General features: G+C 34.4%; 2 protein-coding genes across 2 annotated transcripts; both read right to left on the bottom strand.

The window, feature by feature from the left end:
- Nucleotides 1–853: 853 nt before the first annotated feature.
- Nucleotides 854–3,029, bottom strand: LOC100798401 (LOB domain-containing protein 11). Its single transcript, XM_006597253.4, has 2 exons — nucleotides 2,717–3,029; nucleotides 854–1,557 (listed from the first exon to the last, which is right to left on the bottom strand). The coding sequence occupies exons 1-2, from the start codon at nucleotides 2,861–2,863 to the stop codon at nucleotides 1,186–1,188; spliced, it is 519 nt and encodes a 172-aa protein (XP_006597316.1). The 5' UTR covers nucleotides 2,864–3,029; the 3' UTR covers nucleotides 854–1,185.
- A 6,260-nt stretch (nucleotides 3,030–9,289) lies between these two features.
- On the bottom strand, nucleotides 9,290–14,012 carry LOC100797877 (carbamoyl-phosphate synthase large chain, chloroplastic). Its single transcript, XM_006597252.4, has 4 exons — nucleotides 12,581–14,012; nucleotides 11,625–12,317; nucleotides 9,735–11,303; nucleotides 9,290–9,496 (listed from the first exon to the last, which is right to left on the bottom strand). The coding sequence occupies exons 1-3, from the start codon at nucleotides 13,859–13,861 to the stop codon at nucleotides 9,792–9,794; spliced, it is 3,486 nt and encodes a 1,161-aa protein (XP_006597315.1). The 5' UTR covers nucleotides 13,862–14,012; the 3' UTR covers nucleotides 9,290–9,496; nucleotides 9,735–9,791.
- Between the last annotated feature and the right edge of the window lie 589 nt (nucleotides 14,013–14,601).

Genomic DNA, 14,601 nt, shown 5'->3' with positions numbered 1-14,601 from the left:
TGTAAAAAAAATATAAAACAGGGTTACTCATGACATGAGAACACCAAATGAATGAAAAATATATAAATTATAAAAGAATAAATATAATGTCACAATTGTAAATATGTATCCAACTAAGTTGCCTTGGAACAAATATTCTCTAGAAGCTATTATTATGAGTTAAATAAATATAGTGCAAACCAAAAAAAATTAAATTTATAATAATTCTCAAAACTTCAGTTTTAGAAAAGAATATTTAACCAAATATGAAATACCCAACAAAACATTTAAAAAAAAAATCTAAACTCGTATGTGAATCTAACCTAACCTAATCCGTTTTTGACCGGTTGAGTTAATGGGTTGTGTGGACAAGATTATGCATATGAAAAGGTTAAATCTCATAACTTAACCAGTCCATTTTAACATATTGAAAGGATTGACCAATCAACCCATTTTAACATCTCAAATTTCATACTTTACCCCTTCTAAAATTTGACGAATTCAAAGATATGAATAGTAAGTTTATTCAAATAAGAGAGTCAGTCAATTTGATGTTAAAAGAAATTGCAAATAGCTCTTTTAGTTAACATAATAATTGTCTTTATGCGTTATGACTAATTTATATTGAAACCTAATTAGCTATATATCCTTGGTTGTCGTTGTTTATGTAAAAAATAAATATAAAAAATCTTGGTTGTTGTTCGGTCTTCCATCTTGATCTTGCCTAGATTTGTGTTTTGATTGACATTATATCTACAAACGAAAATTTTGGTCCTGGTAGAACCATAACGAATCCAAAGTCACAAGGTCAAAAGTTACTTTGACAAGGAATTAAGCATATATTCATGAGAGATGAATCTTTTGAATGATTATAGTAGGTGACCAAAAAGGTGTTTTAGATTGAAAATATCAGTTCTTACAAACACACGAAAACATAACATTTCCCCTGGTTTCTTCAATATTGCAACGATATGCTTCAAAAGACCGTCTAACATTTAAATGATCCAGAATAACATTATTTTCTCCAAAATCTTCCTCATGGAGAGGGAGTTAACTTAATTAACTACATCATGAGTTCTAGCTACCAAAGTTACTTTTATAATTTATTATTAGTTCTACAATTGATGATTAATCCTTCAACTTCTCCTTAGGAGAATGTCATGGGAACAGTACTTATGAATTGCCTTGTATAATTCTGGTTCTCCATCATGTCCAAAGAGGCTCCCACAAAGAGTTTAGGTTATTGGTGTTCTCCTCAAAGAAATTGAGATTGTTTTGATAGCCACTGCTGTGGGAAGTGCTTGAAATGAAGTTGTCCACAGATTGTTGTGGTGAATATTCCTGTGGAGTTTGTGTTTGTGCCATTTCCATGCAAATTAGAGCCACCAGATTGGCTTGTTGGAGTTGCATGTTTACAACCTCAGCTTGTGCCTTTGCTAACTGTGCTTGAAGTTCATTGACTTGCTTTTGAAGCTGGCAAATTGCACCTGCACATCCATATACTGGGTCTCTTATTCTTGCACCAGCCTCATAAACCATGCTGGCCACTGCATCAGCTCTTTGAGACTCTGGAAGTTCCTGGAAAATGAAGCAAAAAAATAATATCATTAATTAAGTACTTTAATATTTTAATGTATTTTCATTGGTCATAGTAAAAACCCATAAGAGGATATATAAAATATGTAAAGAAGAAGCAAATTCGCAAAGAGTATCTCATTGTACCAAAAAAAAACAAAATCACATAGAGTAAAACAATTAATTTGATAACTTGATCATGAAAATTAATTTTTATAAAATTATTTGCTTACGAAATATTTGTATGCGTCAACTGTGTTGTCTAATAATATTAATCGATTTCATGTTAGAATTAAGGAGGTCCACCACTAGGTTTCGTTAAAATTAGGTCGTTGAAAATGCATTTAATTGAAGCATTAATATGCTATGACCAAGAGTATGACACTGCAGACTGCATTGGTCCTGCTGGGAAAGAGTGGGGCCGATTCAATCCACCAAATAAATAGAGGGACTTCGTACCGTACTATTGTTAGTGCATTTGTGAAAATAAAAATTGGGCGAAAATATTTAAGGATGTAAAATATATAACTGACAGGTCTAAAATAAATTATATCATGTTCGAAATATGCAATTATTTCTTTTAACATACAATTTATATGGATCAAAGGCTGAGTAATAAGTCAAAGGTAAAAAATTTCCACCAATGAAAATAAAATAAGTATATGCTATTAGAGTTATTCTCTAGTTCCTGTACATTTTGTTGTCTCTGTTGAAGTTTCACGGAATCGTGTAAAATTAGGTACTCCATACATTGGAGACTAGTCTTATCATCTATTTCTCAACAATATGCATATAGAAGGATGTTGGTGAGGTCTTCTGACGGGTGGAACAGTTATTTTTACCACTCAATGATGTATCGTTTGTTACCACATCACTGTTTGTGTAATTGTGTCTGAAATCATCATTGACTCAAAAAGGAAAAATCACGTGGAAAATTTTTTTAAGTTAGAATATAAAGAATGTGATGCAGAGTGTTTGATAACATTATGCAGAAATCATGATGTCATTAAAATATATCATGTCACATATGTCATGAAAATGTGCATAATTTGGTCTCTCTAATTGCCAAGATAGGTAATTAGTCTTAAAAAATTGAGTTGAGAAAACATGAAAGTGAAATAAGTTTTGTAGGCCACCATAGGTACTGTAACTAGCTAGCTACCTGCAAGAACTTGATGATGTTGCTGGCACCGAAGACTCGGTGTGCAGTGGTAAACTTGGAAGGTTCAGTGAGAGGGAAATAAGGTGCCAAGACACATTTCTCAGCACATCTTCGCCTCAGAATCTTGCAAGCAGCACAAGGGCTCATGACAACTTGAACTTGGGGAGGGGAAGAAAGGGTATTAGAGGAGTGAGAAAATGTGGTGTTTGTGTCACTCTCCTTAATATTACTTTGTTGTTTTGTGTTTGGCTTCTAATTTGTGTAGTTTTGGGACACAAATTAAAAGAGGGACGAAGAAGGAGTGAGGTGAGTGTGGGGTTGTTTGGAAGCCAAAACTAGGGGTTTTATAATGAAAAGATGAGATAGCAAGAGGGTATGAAATTCGTTAATAACTGGCTGCGCGCTGTCTTCTTTTACCATTAGGTGTTGTGATTATGATGCTTCTTTTGGCTTATTGTATGAAAACTCTTCCCAACTTTGACAAAACCGTTTTCTATATTCTGCTTGTTCCTTCCTTCCTTCCTTCTTTTTTTTTTTAACTTTAATTACTAATGATAATAATCACTGCAAGTTAGACCCTTCTATATGGATGCAATTTAAGTATATATTTTCCAAGGAAAAAACATTATGGCATGCCTAACTGCCTAGGCCTAGTAAAGTGGCTTTTCCTAGTGAGTAAAAGAAAAAGAAACAGGTGAGAACATGTCCTATTCACCCTCTAGCTTTTTTGTACCCTAGTCATAGTACTAGTACTACTTCTTATTCCAACCCAAAAAAGTCATGCTCCAATTAAAATGCTTAAGCACACACTAATTGCTTATTAATACTTACAAAACAAATAGGACAGATGAAACATTAAGGCATTAATTACACATCTCTTTCTAATGCCTTAATGTTAGATTTACCCTATTTATTTTACAATAACTAATATGAAAAATTATTATTATTCTTATTGTAGTAATTTGTTTTGTAACTATTAATGCCTTAATCAAACACAAACTTTGTCTAATTTTCATTATCCTTAAAGTCGTATTAATTTGTTTGTGTTTGATTTAAGAATAACGATAATTAGTACGAAAAATGATCATACAAATCTGCATAAATTCTAAAGATTCTAAAATTTATTGTTGATAGTTTTTATTCACTCTTTACCCTGAATGCATGGTAATACAATTTCTTTGATTGGTTGTTTTTAAATTTATATCAATTTGTGATAGCAATATTTGTATTAATTAGCACTACTCTTGATTTAATATTCAACTCAATGTAGGTATAGCACCATAGAGGGATAAAGAAAAGTAAAAATATTCTCTCATTCACACAAATAATTGGTTTACTGGTCAGGTAATAAATTTTTAATGAGACAAATTGAAATAAATGATTGAAAGAAAATAAGATTGATTGAGTGGTTAAAAAAGAAAAAAAAAATATAAGTTTAATCTAATATACTAACTAATAACTTGTTAATAAAAACTAATAAACTAACTATTAATATTTTTTAATAAAAAAATAGAAACGATTGAATAGAACTTAACATTTTACCTAGTTACTTTCATTGACGCATTGAATGACGAAACAGAAATGGTGTAATCACATTCTGTCAAGTGTGTGCGCACTCGCATGTGTGGGTGAGTACTACTTACGGGTGCAGTCTTTTTAAGTTCTAGACTTCTACAGTATTCTGAACTTCTGGTTAATGCAAATCAGGACAACATTAAAATGGTCCACACCATAGTTACCAAATTACTATTTTTAATTTTGCATACCGAATACTAAATGCACTTTAAGTTTGGTACGTAATAATGATGTAAGAAATACGAATTGCGTTCCCATATAAATGTATCGCATTATTGTGTAAGCATGGTCTACGCGGAACATCTTGTTGCCTTGTGCTGGGGCCAAGTTGCCAAGGTTTTTGGACGTTAACTGTTGGGAAAAACGGTTTGTTTCGAGTGAGTTATTGGGGTTGCTGCCACCAATGAGACCATGTTATCTACATATCCTTAACTAACACCTAATGACCATGCATAATATATTTATAATCTATTCACAAAGAATTGCAATATAACTAATTAAGTGTCTCTTTTGCAGAAAATTATATGTATGCATGTCTGTGTGATCTGCATGTTCGTGCCAGATCTAATAATAGGTGGGGCAAAGTTGGTGGAGCTCGTTGAACACACAGGAAAAGATAAACTTGTTATAATCGAAGTCTTTTTCCATTAACTTGCAACTTTTCAAATCATTGAATATTATCCGGTTGATGCCTATTGTTATAGAATTTCTAATGGACTTGTTAGATTAATATCCATCATTAAGTTTTAAGTATATATATATAATATTTAGATGATGATGATGATTATAAGAGATGGAAAAAATAGATTTACAAAAAAAAAAAGGAATAAACTTGAAGAGTGAGAAAAAAAAGAGAGACAAAATTAAGAGCTAATTTGAAAAGGAAAAAAAAAAGAGCTAATTTAATAGGATATCATGAGAAAGCCAAGTTAGGGAGAAAAAAAGTGGCAAAAGGAGGAGAGAGGTACCCTAATTTCTTCCGTACTATCTATAAAAAAAGTCACACAATAAAAGACTCTTAATTATAAGGTTTGGTAACCCTTCTCTTCTTTGTAAAATACTTTCCTGAAAATATTATAATTTTAATGTGCACTATTCCCACAAAACACATACTATGGGGCTTAAATTTGCTTCGAACGGTAATTTAGTCACCCATTTCATATTATAAGCTTGACAATATGTTCAAGAAAATGGTTGTATTTTTCGTTTAATGATATAAACCAATAGTCTAACACAATCAAATTTAAAGAAAATACTAGATTAAATAAGTAATTAATCATTTTTAAAATGAAATGACGTAGGGTGGAAATGTCTTATCCAGTCCTAAATTATCCACTGAACTTTAATTTTTGAAAAGCAACTTTATTTCAGACATCTAATCACACTATTTTAGCTTTAATTAGTTGAAAAAGGTCATTTATGATGAATCTAGTTTTTTAAATTTTAATTGCTGCTGGTGGGACCAATACCATACATTATAAAATACTGAAAATTAGTTCTAATTACTAATATTTTTAGGATGGTATTTCTAACTTATCTCCAAGTGATCAACTTTTCCACGCGTTCGGGAAAAAAATTAAGTTGAGCTTTCAACTTTGCGGTGGAAGTAGTAGACTTTTGTAATTTGTAAAAAATTTCTTTCCCATTCGCTCTTGCTAGCCCGGTCTTATGGAGCGTGTGGACCTTGATAAAAGAAAAACATTAGCCAACTTCACTTTAGTTCAAGTCCACTATAGCCTGTGCTTTTTCGGATATTAAGTTCTATTCTATATCTGTAAGTGGTTCGGTATACTTTGTCTAATCATTAAGGATTGTATAATGTTTTAATGTAATTAAACTTGTGTTTTAATGTAATTAAACTTGCATGTTATCAAATTCGAGAGTTTACATAAATTTGTGAAAGTTTCATGAACTCAACTCGTAGATTCGTAAGAGTCCATTTTATATAAAAATAATAACAAAATATCTATGAATAATATAATAATTAAAAAATTTAACAATATAATAAAATAAAATAGTAAATCATAAATTTTACAATACTTAAATAACTAAGTCTAGTAATGCATCATAATAGTGATAGATCATTTTGATTGAGGATTTGATGTTACCAGAGAACAAGAGTTTGATATTATTAGAACTGAGAATTTTTGTATTTAAGAATAACACGCAAAAAATAACTCAAAATGACTTATATTTTGGTCTAATTTTTTTTAACTTGCTAACTCGTTAACTCAGTGATAAACTCGAGAATTTATCGAGTTTGCTTAAAGGTTATCTGAAATCTACTAAAAAAAGTTTACTCAAGAGTTAACTCACATAGATAAGTGAAATCATAAACTCGTAAGAATTAGCGAGTTAACTCGAGAGTTTAATAATCATGCGCCCAAATACGATAGACTAATATCTTACTTGAACTTGAGTCATCCTTTGATCCACCTATCAACTACTAAAAAAATAATTATAAAATTATAGGGCTCTTGTAAATTACTAGTGTCCAACCCATGAATGCACGAAATATTATTTTATATAATTCGGTATTTGGTTGCAATATGATGTAATGCTCAATCATGAAAATGGTAACTCTATCCGATTCCTTATTAATATACTGTATTTGAATAAGTAGTTGACGAGTTTGACTTGTTTTTATTTTATAACCCAAAAAGGATATATTAAATGAGATTACAGAACATCAAAAGAGTAATATTTAACATTTTTATTTTTTTATCTCTTGTTTTCTATCAAATCAAATTACATATTATATTTATACTTCTCTTTTTTTTTTCCTCTGAAGGCTTTAATTATCATAGGAATGCCTAAGCAACTTTAGCCTGTCAAAAAAACAGAATTCAGCTGCTGCTATTACCTCATCACATGTTTAGATTTACACATGTAGTATCTCTACTATATTCTTACAGTTACTAGCCTGTAATCCCTTCAAGTATTCTCAGGGATTAATTCTCCATTCATGCAAAGAAAGGCAGAAATTATTCAGATAGATATAAATTCATTTTTAAGACTTTTTAATTAATTAAATTGTGTGTTAAGAATTAAGCGGAAAATTTCAAACTGCTTGAAATTCTCAATTCTTGATGAAAGGAGGGGTACTTAGCCCGTTAGCCGGCATTCGTCATTATCACTTATCCTGCCCTGCAGGGAATATATATAGTGCTCCATAGAAATCAAACATCATCAGTTGCTCTACTGATTATAGCATTCGTTCTTGGAAATTTATGACTGCATTTATTATCATTCATCCTCTCATCCCTCTCTTTCTCTGTTAAATTAGCAGTTTGAATCTTTTCTGGCAGCTCTTAGTTTGTGGCCAAAAAGATGATGAAGAAATTAAAATCTATTATTGAAATAAATACAAATAAAAATCAGCTAATGTCCCAAGCAAGGTGAAGTGTATGAGTCCTTTTTATTTATATGTTATGTATAACTTATTTATTTCTAGCAAGTATGAGATTTTCAGTCTGATTGTTACTTCACTCTCAAGCATCAATCTCTCACGTGATATCCTTTCCAACATAATGTGAAATGATGTTGTTACACTGGTTAGTTAGAGTTAGAGACATTTATTTCAAAATTAGGTAGAAATTTACTTTAATACAATTAATTTTAAACTCTCATAGTTGAAATGTGAGTGTAAATTATTTTAATTATTAATTTCATATTCAAATTCCTTTTAAAAAAATCATATTCAAATACGTATGATGTTCAAGAAATTAATTCTTCGGTAAATCAAACAATTTTAAAGCTTATGCCTCCAGCAATTCTTAGTGTTCTAGTTCTAGAAGCATTAGCTTGGGCCCATACGATTAAAGCTATAAGGACTAGCTGCTCCAAATTCCTACAAATTGCGCACTTAGACCGCTAATATTTCTAATGACTGAGAAGCTGACAAATTGCTTGTGGAAGCCACTTATATTAGCTTAGCTCATAAGCTCAATTTTTCCTATACGATTAATTAACTTTCCTGGCCCTTGAACACGTTTTCACTTTTCAGGTGTCAATTTCTCCCCTCGTTTTTCAAATGAACACATTAAATTCAATTGAGTTTGGAAGGCTCGGCTACATGAGAAGTGAGAACCAACAGTATAAAAATACTATAAAGAGAAAAAAAAATTCTATTAAATCTAGAATTTATAATATTCAAAATATTGACTTTTTTTCATTTATCCCTTATGGCCCCCTTATCTATATCTATTAGAGTTCCACCCAGTCTTGACAAAAGAAAACAAACTTGCTGAAGTTTAACGAACGTTCGAAGGTTCTTCAATTTGAAGTCCAATAACCCAGTTAGTATTCGTCCAGAAACAATGTATTCTTCAATTTCAGGAATTAGCTGAACGAACACGGGAGGTTTTAAGCTTTAATGGGTTAAAAATCTTACAAAAAAACAAACTAACATCATTTAAATATATATGATTGTATAAATTCAGTTTTTTTTTCTTTACAGTATTTTCTAAATTGAAAATAATTTATTTTAATATCAAGGATTTATGGAATTATTTTGCATTTATACTTATTCTTGTCTACTTACTTATAGGGCTAAAAATTAAAATTTCAGCTCAAGATAATTTTATAAAATTATGGAAAAATGACTAGAAGTTTAAAATGGTTGCAGTAGCTTAACATGAGTATATATGATTGTATAGAATATATTTAGTCCTCTCACAGTGTGATACATGTAAACCAGCGTGTTGAATTATTATTTTTTTGACTAATTTTTTTAACAGCTTTATGAGAGGACAAAAATTAAAATCATTTACAAACCCATCCCCCGGAAAAGGAAAAAAAAAACACATTATATTTCGACGGCATGATGCTATTTTATTTTTATGATCGTTTAATTTTGAAGTTGAAGCATCATTGATAGCTGGATAATAATGGTTGTAGTATCATTCTATTTCTATCATATTAATAAAGGTTGATGAAAGTGTAAGGCATATAAATGGAATGGCTAAGCAGCAGCAGCTGCAAGTGCATGTTGTAAGATTTTAAAAATGAGTTTAATTATTAAGCAGTAGATATCCAAATACTACAAAACCGTTTACACAAAAACACAAATGCTATATATCAGGAGTCAGGACACAGACTACATGACCTTTACATATCTCATCTGGAAACTTTACAAATGAAAGCATCCCATAGCAATTCATCTGCCACTCCCAAATCTAGCAACTTGTACAATCTCACGGTAAGCTGCAATAGCCCAAGTTTAAGCACAGTCAATATACAAAACCAAAGATGTTAACAAAACGGATATAAGCCTAGTGAAGGAGAGCAATCCAAAATGATTCAAAATATGCGGCACATCCCAAATACCATCTAATAATATATCTCAAATAAAAAGATGAAAGAATGGGGGTTTTGTAGGCAAAAAAGACTTGAAAGAGCATAAATTAGTAGTACCAAATACACAGAAAACACAGGTGCTTACTGGTGTGTATCGCCTTAACCAATTCAGAAAGAAAGTGGTTGTCTGCAAAAAACTTTCTCACTCATTAAATTCACCATCAATGAAGTCCTGAAGTGCGATCATTTTGATAGAGTTGGCCTTCAAGCTGTTTATAGCTTCAGCAGTTGCCAGAGCTCCATTAACTGTTGTCACGATAGGAACCTTGTAATCCAAAGCCATCCTTCTCAGGGCCAGACCATCTATCCGATCAAGTGCATCATCTGAACTGGTTACCACCATCAGCTGAATGTCCCCATTGGCAATCATGTCACCAGCATGAGGCCTCCCTTCATGCAACTTCAGCACTCGCTCCGCTGGAATTTTAGCTAAGTTAAGAACATGAGCTGTTCCACTGGTAGCAGCAATCTTGAAACCATTCTCAACAAAAGCCTTTGCTATCTTCTCAAGATGTGGCTTTGTTAAGTCATTCAAACTAAGGAACACGGTACCAGAAAGTGGTAACTTCTGGCCAGCAGCAATTTGTGCCTTAGCAAATGCAATATTATAAGAAGGGTCAATACCCATGACCTCACCAGTACTTCGCATCTCAGGACTTAAAAACACGTCACAGCCTGGGAACTTTGAAAAAGGAAGAACAGCTTCCTTGACTGACACATATTTAGGGATAACTTCTTTTGTAAACTGTAAATCATAGAGGGTCTTTCCAGACATGACAAGGGAAGCATATTTAGCCAAGGGATGGCCAATTGCTTTTGATACAAATGGAACTGTACGAGAAGCTCGAGGGTTGGCCTCTAGCAAAAATACATCCCCTGATGGAGTTATTGCATACTGACAATTCATGAGCCCACAAACATTCAATTGTTTAGCCAAGTTTACTGTCCACGACCTGATTGTCTCCAAGCAAGAAGCAGGAACAGTTCTGGTGGGAATAGAGCAGGCAGAGTCACCAGAATGTATCCCAGCCTGTTCAATGTGCTCCATTATCCCACCAATGACTACATTACCTTGTGAGTCAGCCAGTGCATCAACATCAATCTCACAGGCATCAGATAAATACTTGTCAATTAATACAGGGCGTTCTGGATCCACCTCAACAGCATTTTCAAGGTAAGTCACCAGTTTATTATCGCTATATACAATCTCCATTGCTCGACCACCCAAAACATAAGAAGGACGAACAACAACTGGGTATCCAATATCTGCTGCAATGGCAAGTGCATCAGTTTCACTCCTAGCAATTCCTCCTTTTGGGTGTTCAATCTTTAGTTCATGAAGCATCACGTTGAACCTCTCTCGGTCCTCAGCAATATCTATGGAATCAGGAGATGTTCCCCAAATGCGTACATGACCAACCCCACTAGCACATGCTGGCTTGTGTTCATCTAGGTATTGTTGTAAGGGGAGAGATAACTTCAATGGTGTTTGACCACCAAATTGTACAATGATACCATCAGGCCTTTCCAAATCAATAATGTTCAAAACATCTTCAACGGTCAAGGGTTCAAAGTATAGACGGTCACTAGTGTCATAATCTGTGGAAACTGTCTCGGGGTTTGAGTTCACCATGATTGTCTCATATCCTGCATCCTGCAAATGCAATAGACAAGGGTTACATATAGTAAGAATAGCAACTGCACAAAACTCAACATAACCATCTAGCAGGTCAAATCTTAAGGTAAGTCAGAATCAGTGCCTATTAATGCTTAATATCAGAATTGGTAAGATATCATGCAGGGACAATTTAATCACTTAAAAAATGATGATAGACAGGGGACACAAAATTTAAACTTAACACTTCATTAATGCTTAATATCAGAATTGGACAATATCATGCAGCATCAGCACCGTTTGCACCCCAGTTAAAACCTAAAATCTAGTCTAATTAATACAAAAGAGAACAAAACAAACCTGAAGAGCAAAGGATGCATGACAACAACAGTAGTCAAACTCAATCCCTTGACCAATTCTATTTGGTCCTCCACCCAAAATCAAGACCTTCTTTCTAGTAGTGGGAGCCGATTCACACTCAAAATCATAAGAAGAATACATATAAGGCGTATTAGCTTCAAATTCCGCTGCACAGGTATCTACTCGCTTATATGCTGGAGTGACACCTAGAGACAACCGCCTATTGCGAACTTCTTTCTCAGTGGATTTAGTTGCAAATGCTATCTGTTTATCACTGAACCCTCTTCTCTTCACCTCATAGAAATCAATATTTGTCAAATCAGACAAATTGTGAGACAGCAAGAAACTTTCCACATCAACCAGCTCCTTTAGCTGCGTGAGAAACCATTTGTCAATGTAACTCAGCTCAAAGATTTCATCAATCTGCATCCCTCTTTTCATTGCAGCATAGATGGCATGAATGCGCTCCGGGTTAGGAACTCGGAGGCTATACTTCAATTGCTCCAAGTCATAGTTCAACTCCTTCACTTGTGAACACCCCCATCCAGGGTATCCATACTCTAGAGAGCGTACTGCTTTTTGAAATGACTCTTGGAAGGTTCGCCCTACAGCCATCGCCTCACCAACTGATTTCATCTGTGTCGTCAATATTGGCTTAGAACCAGGAAACTTCTCAAAAGCAAACCGTGGAATCTGCACCACAAAAGCACATGAGAAAAGTAAATCCAATATTTTGCTGACAAAAAGTAGCATTGTGACAGATTTCACATAATTTGATTCATAACAAAAATCAGCAATGTTAGTTTAGTTAGTTCATCAGATTATAAACTCAATAACTTGGAATTACATAAATAGTGACTTATTACCTATACAAAATTTACAATTTAAAAGTAAAAACATCCTACCAAGTCACATTGGTATATGATGGCAATATCAGCAACAACTAAGCTCCTTACCTTAGTAACCACATAATCAATTGAGGGCTCAAAACTAGCCGGTGTCTTCTTCGTTATATCGTTTGGTATCTGATCCAAAGAATACCCCACAGACAACTTTGCCGCCATCTTTGCAATGGGAAACCCAGTAGCCTTCGACGCCAGAGCCGAAGACCTGGAAACTCTGGGGTTCATCTCGATGACCATGACCTCACCATTATCGGGATTAACCGCAAACTGCACATTAGACCCTCCACACTCCACACCAATCTCTCTAATTATAGCAATCGAATAATCCCTCAGCCTCTGGTACTCCTTATCCGTCAGAGTCTGCGCCGGTGCAACAGTAATCGAATCCCCGGTATGCACCCCCATAGGATCAATATTCTCAATAGAGCAAATGATAACAACATTGTCAGCCAAGTCCCTCATAACCTCAAGCTCATACTCCTTCCACCCCAACAGAGACTTCTCAATCAAAACCTGATTAGTCAAGCTAGCAGCAATCCCAGCCTTGCAAATTTCCAGCAAATCTTCTCTGTTATACGCAATTCCGCCGCCGGTACCCCCAAGCGTGAACGCCGGCCGCACAATTAACGGATATTCCCCGATATCATTGGCAATGCTGAGACACTCATCAAGAGTGGTGCCAATGCCGGAGGGAGGGGTCTTAATCCCGATATTCTTCATGGCCTGTTTGAAGAGTTCCCTGTCCTCAGCCTTCTTGATTGCGTCGAGCTTTGCTCCGATGAGTTCCACGCCATATTTTTCGAGGGCGCCGCTCTCGGAGAGGGCGACAGCGAGGTTGAGGGCGGTCTGGCCGCCCATGGTGGGGAGGAGCGCGTCGGGACGCTCCGATTCGAGGACGCGCTCCACGAGGTCCGGCGTCATGGGGGTGATATAGGTGCGGTCGGCGGTTTCGGGATCAGTCATGATGGTGGCGGGGTTGGAGTTGATGAGGACAACCTCGTACCCTTCCTCACGGAGGGCCTTGCACGCTTGGGTGCCGGAGTAGTCGAACTCGCACGCTTGGCCGATGACGATGGGGCCCGCACCGAGGATCAGGATCTTCTTTATGTCGGTCCGCTTGCCGAGTTTGGGGGCAGGAGGTTCGGCGACGGCGACGGCGGAGCATCGGACGCGCGCGGGGTTGAGGCGCGTGGTGGGAGGAGGACATGCACGGAGAAGGGTGGGGGGAACGGCGTGGTTTAGTGAAGGGAGGGTTTTAGAGGAACGGGAATGAGGGAGAGAAGGGAGGAGTGGGAGTTTGGGGAGCTGGGAGATGCAATAGGCCATTGCCATTGTGGGTTTAGGGTTAGTGGAGTCGAGGCGCGAACGGAATGTTGCTTGTAATAATTGGTGGTGTACTTATCAAAATCTGAAATTGATTCATGTCAAAGGAGATAATCTGAATGGAATAGGAGTAGGATGGAACAAGAGTTTCAGAATGGAGAGTAAGATAGTTGTAGATAATTATTAGGTTATAGATGATTGATTAACTGAAAGATATGTAAATATAAAATTTAGTCTTGAAGGTGTAAAAATTACAATAAATATAGTTTATTGTTAATTTATCTGTCACTTGTTAATAAAAACACTAATGATAATATATGTTACCATAATTTTAATATAAAAAATATTGTTGTGCAAAAAGAATTTATTACTGAAATATAGTAATTACAAAACATATAAAAAAATTAGGACAAAAGTATACTTTAGATGGACTATAAGGTTGAGATGTCATATACAAATTCTAAAAGCAAAGAAGATAGGGTGTAAAAAAACAATCTTATATTAATATTATCAATATAAAATATACATTTTAGACTTTTTGACAATAAAATATATATAAATAATAAATAATATCATAACTTAATTGTTTTTTTCTTCTTATTATCATTCAATTTGTTTTAATTTTTTGTATTGTTCTAAATTATTTTTTTTTTAAAAAATTCTATTTATTTTAAGAAGTAAATTTTATCTTCTTATAAAAATTGTTTTTTGTTAAAAAAAATAAAAACACTGATAATATGTTACCAAAA

Source organism: Glycine max, chromosome 15, assembly GCF_000004515.6.
Source record: "Glycine max cultivar Williams 82 chromosome 15, Glycine_max_v4.0, whole genome shotgun sequence".
Classification (NCBI taxonomy): Eukaryota; Viridiplantae; Streptophyta; class Magnoliopsida; order Fabales; family Fabaceae; genus Glycine; species Glycine max.
The sequence above is the reverse complement of the archived record's forward strand: the minus strand, read 5'-3'. Positions and strand labels throughout refer to the sequence as shown.